General features: G+C 51.1%; 1 protein-coding gene across 4 annotated transcripts in view; it reads left to right on the forward strand.

Annotated features, from left to right (window-relative positions):
• CYTH1 (cytohesin 1) overlaps positions 1–7,084 on the forward strand; it is a 75,002-nt gene extending 67,918 nt beyond the window's left edge. For all 4 annotated transcript variants that reach the window (XM_055408454.2, XM_088829280.1, XM_055408453.2 and 1 more), the window contains 3 exons: positions 1,901–1,972; positions 2,855–3,009; positions 4,899–7,084. In XM_055408454.2, the coding sequence (XP_055264429.2) occupies positions 1,901–1,972; positions 2,855–3,009; positions 4,899–4,977 (306 nt within the window). In that variant the 3' untranslated portion in view covers positions 4,978–7,084. The remainder of the gene's footprint in view (positions 1–1,900; positions 1,973–2,854; positions 3,010–4,898) is intronic.
• The last annotated feature ends 516 nt before the right edge of the window (positions 7,085–7,600 follow it).

Genomic DNA, 7,600 nt, shown 5'->3' on the forward strand with positions numbered 1-7,600 from the left:
TGGCAGAAAGTGAAGAGGAACTAAAAAGCCTCTTGATGAAAGTGAAAGAGGAGAGTGAAAAAGTTGGCTTGAAGCTCAACATTCAGAAAACTAAGATCATGGTATCTGGTCCCATCACTTCATGGGAAATAGATGGGGAAACAGTGGAAACAGTGTCAGAATTTATTTTGGGGGGCTCCAAAATCACTGCAGGTGGTGATTGCAGCCATGAAATTAAAAGACACTCCTTGGAAGGAAAGTTATGACCAACCTAGATAGCATATTAAAAAGCAGAGACATTACTTTGCCAACCAAGGTCCGTCTAGTCAAGGCTATGGTTTTTCCAGTGGGCATGTATGGATGTGAGAGTTGGACTGTGAAGAAAGCCGAGCGCCGAAGAATTGATGCTTTTGAACTGTGGTATTGGAGAAGACTCTTGAGAGTCCCTTGGACTGCAAGGAGATCCAACCAGTCCATTCTAAAGGAGATCAATCCTGGATGTTCATTGGAAGGACTGATGCTAAAGCTGAAACTCCAATATTTTGGCCACCTCATGCGAAGAGTTGACTCACTGGAAAAGACTGATACTGGGAGGGATTGGGGGCAGGAGGAGAAGGGGACAACAGAGGATGAGATAGCTGGATGGCATCACCGACTCAATGGACATGAGTTTGGGTGGACTCCGGGAGTTGGTGATGGACAGGGAGGCCTGGCATGCTGCAGTTCATGGGGTCACAAAGAGTCGGACATGACTGAGCAACTGAATTGAACTGAACTGAGCCAGAAGTGTAATTCCTGTTCTAGGGGAAAGGCTTGAGATAGTCCCAGAGATTGAAAGATAAGCATTAAAGCAATTAGTGGGACTTCCCTGGGGATCCAGTGGTTTAGACTCCAAGCTCCCACTGCAGGGGGCCTGGGTTCAATCCCTGGTCAGGGAACTATATCCCACATGCTGCAACTAAGATCCGGTACAGCCAAATAAATAAAATATTGGGGTGGGGGGAAGAAAACTAACAGGTGCAGAGGATAGGTGAGAATGCTCCCAGTGCCAGAATACTAGGACCTGCAAATGCAAAGACAGGCCATGAGATTATTGCCCTGAAAAGGAGTAAGAAACCTGAGTCTGCAAATCAAAAGCGTGCACATGGTATTTTAGGAACATTTGCTCTAGGAAGTGTGGCATAGCCCAGTTAAACTGTTGACCTTGGAACATAGTCTTTGGCCATTGGTGTCTGGATGTTCGAGAGAGGAGGTGAAGGCTGCTGGTCAGGTGCCGGCAGGTGTGGGAGTGGCCTTGACTGAGATGGGAAGCCCTGGAGGAGGGCTAGTTGGGGGTGAGGGGACGCTGGGCTCTGTTCTGGACAGGAGTCTAGGCGCCTTTTTGGTCCAGGTGGAGTTGTCAGTCAGGCATTGTCTCTTTGAGGATCCTACAGCCTGGAGCAGGAAGATGGGGCCGGAGGTAATGATAAGGTAGTGCCACATGATGGAGCTATAGTCCAAATGTTGGGGGCACAGAACAGGGGCAGCCAGGGCAAGACTGGGGCTTCCTAGCTTTGCTGACACTAGAACTGAGGCTTGAAAGATGAGTTAGGCAAAGAAGCAAGATAGTTTTTGTGTGAAAGGGACTTACATGTTCCCCACTGGAAGGCCACCCACAGCTCTTGTCACACTCATGCTTTCAGAGCATCTGCGGAAGCACCTCTTCCAAAGGCCTCTCGGTTATAGGGGTTCATCTGACAACACCCACACGTTTCTTGACGCTCTTCTTGTTTTAGAACATAGAGTGTGGGCTCTAGAGCTGATTTGTGGACTTCAGGTCATGGAGAGGCACAGGATCCAGGCTGAGTCACTGTGTGAAGGTAACAGAACAGGTATTTGGAAGCTGAGCAGTGAGGTCTCCTCTCTCCCATCTCTTCTGCAGGATAAGGAGCCCCGGGGAATTATTCCGCTAGAGAACCTGAGCATCCGGGAGGTGGAAGACTCCAAAAAACCAGTGAGTATTTTTGATGAGCTGCTTCAGGAGGACAGAAGAGATGGGCATAGCAGCTGTTCAACACAAGATGAAGTCACAAAGGTTTACCGTTGACCTTGGGCAACACGGTTGGGGCTGCGCGGGTCCCCTTACAAGCGGGTTGTTCTCAGTGGTAACTGCTGCAGTAGAGCATTGTCTTCGCTGGGCTGAGCCCTTGGAGGCTGAGCCTCTGCTGCATAGACGGAGGCCACCTGTCAATCAGACGTGGTCTCTTAATGTGCAGAAGGTCGGTGCTCACCCCCGTCTTACTCAAGGGTCAAGGACTTCAAAAAACTCCAAAAGTATTAATTTAATTTAGCCTAACTTTTAAAATTGTCTTTACAGGTAAGGCAGAAGTGAAAGAAACTAAATAACGTCTTTCATTCTGTCCATCTGCTTTAGTGTCACTTTCTAACTATCACGCAAGGTATAGGATTATCCTTCCTTAAAAGGTTTTAGCAAGCTCTCATGATTGGGCCACTTATTTTATGATCTTCAGATGGCTTATGAATATTTTTCCTTTGTTTTGGATTATTGTATTGCTGACTTGGCTGTAAAAGGCATTCGGTTACCTGCAGTTATCTCCATATTTTCTATACGTTAGGAGTAGAGCTGATGTGTATCTGCTTGTTATCTTTGCTAGTAAGACCTATTTAAATGTATGTTCTCCAGAATTCCACTTTTAGGCTACTTTTTTCCAAAGGAAAAGAGTATGTTTCCTATATATTATGAAAGTCAGAATAACGAAATTAATTTTTTTTTAATAAAAATTTCCTTTTGGGAAAATAAATGAACCTTTTTTTTTTTCTTGGTCAGCAGCTTTCTTAGATCTTTATCACTCTCTCTCTCTTTCTGAATTCTCAGAACTGCTTTGAACTTTACATCCCCGACAATAAAGACCAAGTGATTAAGGCCTGTAAGACGGAGGCTGATGGGCGCGTGGTTGAGGGGAACCACACGGTCTACCGTATCTCGGCCCCAACGCCCGAGGAGAAGGAGGACTGGATCAAGTGCATCAAGTAGGTGACATATGACAGCTTGGACCTCGCGTCTCAGACAGTCATACCCCAGCTGCCTGTGTGCTGCCCGGCCTACCTCAGCACCCCTTGTGCTGAATCCATAGTGGGTAGTTTGACTGTGATTCCCAGATGACTTTTCACTGGGTCCCTGGATTCTTGACCCTTGGACATTTTTAAGAGAGTCCCTCACTTCTCAGTTTCCCAAGAGCAGCTCCTGGCCCCACAGAGGGGACTGGTGAGCAGACTTACAGGCACAGATGCCACTGGCCAGACTGGCCTTCTCGTGTCTTTGGAAGCAGGTCTCATCTTCATCTTTTGGTGACCGCTCAGCGAAAAATTGTAACCATTCCCTTTTATAATTCCTTAATCCTGCGAGACACTGTTATCCCATTTACAGATGGTTAAACTGAGGCCTATTGAGGGTAAGTGGTGAATGCTTGTCGAAGTCGTGTGGCAATGATCCAGGGTCATAAAGTAGAGCCCCACACTCCCCACTGAGCTGTGAAGAGGAGAAGGTCTGGGAGAAGGCAGGTGTAAACAGATCCTCGGATCCAGGGCTCTTCCTGGTCCCTGCTGTGCCTGTGTCACCGACTTTATCACAGGGGAGGCATCCTGCTGCAGCCCCTCTTCTCCACTCCCCCCGGGGCTTCTGTGAACCCTGTGCCACCCGCCGTCATGCCCACTGCCCATCACCATGCTTGTCTCGGTGGCTCTTCCCCCTGGGAGTATGTCCTCACTCTCGCCACTGGCGCTGGGTTCCTCAGGCATGACCCAGCCGTCTCCACGGGTGTCCCCAGGACCAGAGTGAGGATGGCCACAAGAAGGAGCACACCTCCATGTGTGGCTGGGCGGGGCTTCCAGACCTGAGTATGTCATGTGTCCTGGGCCCCTCACATGGGCCGGAGCTGTCCCACAGCATCCCTGGGGGTTGGCCCACCCAGGAGGCTGAGGTGGATTCCTCGCCCTGACGCTCAGAAGGTGGAAGTAGGATTCCCTCCTGAACTCTCCACGTGGTCAGATGCCCGCATGGCAGAGTCCCTCCCGGCCCCGTCCAGGTGCTGCCTCCCATGCACACGTCCTCTCTGTGAACAGAGCCTGGTCAGCTCACAGGAGCCATTGTGCGCCTGGTCAAGTGTAGAGTCCGCAGTCACATGGGCTCGTGACAAGCCCGGAAACTGTCAGCACTTGGAATACCACTTCTCTGGAAAAGCAAATGAAACTTCAAATTGTGGATCACAGCTTGCTTGAAAGGGGAGAATGACCGGTACAAAGGGGTAGCAGGGGGCCGTGGCCTGCCGTCACCGCCTGTGCAGGTGTCTCTGGGGCCAGTGTCGGGGCTGCCCGGGCTCTCTCCCCACCGGACTGTGGATGCCAGGCAGGCCGCTGGCCGCTGCTCAGGCCCCTGCTGCCCAGTGACGGGTCTTGGCTGTTGAGCTGGTGCACTTGGGGACTCAGAAGTTGCTCAGTACAGACTGCAGCTGCCAACCAGGTGCACCACGTGCCAGCTGACACAGAGGGCTGTGTGGCAGTCACTGCTCCAGACAGCTGCCACTGTCATCACAGAACTGGAGCATGGCAACTGTTTCCAGATCAGAGCACAGCTGTGAGGCGTAGAGGACCCCCGAACCTAACTCGATGGCTCGGTTGGAACAGGCAGTGAGCACCCACGGTCACCTCCTTACCTGTGCCTCATCCCCCTCAAGGCTCATCTTTTGCACCACCTGTGCATCCAGTGAAGGCTGATGCCACGACATGGCCTTTACAGGGACGGTCAGGCAGCTGAGGGGAGTGTGTGGGCGCGGCTGCCACCAGGAAGCCCTGGCCTGGGGTTGTGTCTCCTGCTCCTGTTCCTCGGCCCCTGCTGATTTCTCTCCTTTTCTGTGCTGCAGGGCGGCCATCAGCAGGGACCCTTTCTACGAGATGCTGGCTGCGCGGAAGAAGAAGGTGTCCTCCACGAAAAGACACTGAGTCTGCACAGCCAGCGGGGCCCGCATACCCGGCGAGAGCTTCCCAGCCAGTGAGGCCCAGGGTGGCCACCAAGCCTCCGACAGAATGGGAGCATCTGGCCAGGCATCACCCTGAATTCCTAGAGACTAGCTTCAGCTTTTGCTAATTTTCTTAAGTGGGAGAAGAGTAGGTGGTCACCCCTGAGAAAGGGGGCCTGACGCCTTCACACTTGGGTTTTGAGCCTTTCTCTCTAAAAAATGAACAGAGCTCCTGTCGGCCAGGCCACCCCCCGCAGGTCTCCGCTCAGCAGGTCTGAGAGCAGAGCTCAGAGCCGACCATTTACCTCTCGGTTATTCCCTGGGAAGAAGCCTTCAACCCCGACCATAAATACGTGTATCTGTATCTTATTATATGTTAAGGATAAAGGGGGAATGGAAGAGAAGCCACATGCTATAAAGATATATTTTTGTTTTTTAAAGAAAGAGAGAAAGTAGAGCTGTCCAGATGTGTTCTATCCCGTGTGCTTCGAGAAGCTTCTCCCTAGAGAGGAAGCTCTCTGGACCACTGCTGCAGGTGTCAGCCCAGGGCAGGGGCTGGGCAGATGGCCTCCCTGTGCTTGTGGGGGCTTGGTTGGGTGGGAGAGGGGGTGGCGAGAGGGTGGACGGGGCCACACATCAAGGACAGCCTCGGGGTCTTCAGGGCAGCGCCAGATACTCCAGTCAGTGCTTTTCCTTCCTGGTGCCGGGGGAGCACTGCGGGGAGAAGGGAGTCCACCCGCCGCCTGCGCTCTTCTTTCTCTTTCAGGATTCATTCTTGTCGGGCTTTAAAATAGAAAGTCAGCATCTTTCCTTGAGCTACATACCTAATAACCAAAACTGTGAGGAAGGCAGTCCCATCAGAGGTTCTGGGATGACCTGTTTCGTATTTGGTTTTTCTTCCTTCTGCCCCTACACTCCATTCCTCGTTTTAGAGGAAGGAGCAGGTCTGACCCGATCACCTGAGGGCTTCAGCCTTCTCTGCCTCAGAACTGGCCCTCACCTGGACCACGCCGTGGCTTTAGTGGTGGCCCTCGGAGGGGAGCGGGCCTTCACCTGCGTGGCAGGGCCAGGGCGGGGGGAGCCAGGGGGTGAAGGCTTGGCCCCCACTCCTGACGTGTGGCTGGAAGGAGCCGCGGCCACCGCTCTCCTGCCGATCTCTCAGGGACTCTTGTCCGGGCCCGGCACCCAGTCCGGGCAGAGCAGGGCCAGCCGGGCTGTCGTCGCCAGGAACCCCCAGGCCGTGTGACCCCGGCTTCTCCGACTCCTTCCAGGCAGGCTCGCATCTTTGGAAATAGCTTTGGTAAAGGGGAGTTGGGGGGGCTTTCTGGGCCCCGCCTTTGTGTAGGTCGTCCCTGGAGTGGCTTCAGGCGTTTTAATGCCGGAGCTAGTGAAGGTGACAGAGGAGCGTCCAGGCTGGTAACCTGACCTTTCTGGGTGAGAGGGCCAGGCAGGGCCGGCCGGGATCCAGGGAGTCTGGGTTGGTGCTGGAGCCCCTCTGGTGATCTGAGTCCTTGGCCTGGGTTCTCATGAATATTACCTTAACAGAGAGGCACCTGGATCAGTATTAGTCTATTTATCAGAGGTGTAAATAATCCATGTATAGTTTTTCTCCTTTTAGATTATTTTGTATTTGTTTAAAAAAAAAAAGTTTTGTCAAAATATAAAGAAATGACTGAAAGTTGTTGACAGGGTTTTTAAAAAATTATAATTATTATTCCAATTTCTTTTTGTTTGTTTTTTGCATTGTAAACTAGCGCCAAGGAACTGCAGCAAATAAACTCCAAACCTGCCCAAACTGCTTTGTTGCCTGTGGCGTTGCTTCGTGCCCAGCTGGGCCCTGAGAAGGAAGGTCCTGCTTGTCAGGTGCGCTCGTGAGGGCGGGTATGTCGCCTGAACCTCACACAGGTCAAGTCTAGTGACAATAAAGATCGGAAGTGGGGAGGATGGTGCTATCTTCTGTCAAAGAGAGCAGAGCAAGAAAGATGACTAGCCTAGTGATTTCCCCCATTTTTGGAAGAAGAAACAAATGTCAGACATTGACTTTATTTTTTTTATTAATTTTTATTGATTATAATTGCTTCATAATGTTGTGTCAGTTTCTGCTGTACAACAAAGTGAATCAAACCGTTATGCATACATCCCTTCTTTTTTAGATTTCCTTCCCACTTAGGTAACCACGGAACATTGGGTAGAGTTCCCTGTGCTCTGCAGTCGGCTCTCACTAGTTATTTGTTCCATGCACAGCAGCGCGTGTGTGTCAGTCCAGTCTCTCAGTTCATCCCACCCTTCCCCCCCTGCTCGGCATCTGAGAGTTTGCTCTCTCCATCTGTGTCTCTGTTTCTGCTCTGCAGATAGGTTTGTCAGTGCCAGTTTACTAGACTCCACATGTAAACAATATTATGTCGTGTTTGTTTTTCTCTTTCTGAATTAATTGCATCCTCTGTGACAGTCTCTGCAGACATCAGCTTTTATTAAGGTCAAGAAATGTGCCCTCAGCCTTTATAATACCTTTTCAGTGTCATTTCAGTTTCCAAATGTGCCTCCATAACGCCAGGGAAGACTCACAGTGAGGTAGAACCCAAAAGCCCAGAGGATACTCAGCATGG

The sequence above is a fragment of the Moschus berezovskii genome, chromosome 20 (assembly GCF_049115385.1).
Source record: "Moschus berezovskii isolate FMDL1 chromosome 20, NW_MosBer_1.0, whole genome shotgun sequence".
NCBI lineage: Eukaryota > Metazoa > Chordata > Mammalia > Artiodactyla > Moschidae > Moschus > Moschus berezovskii.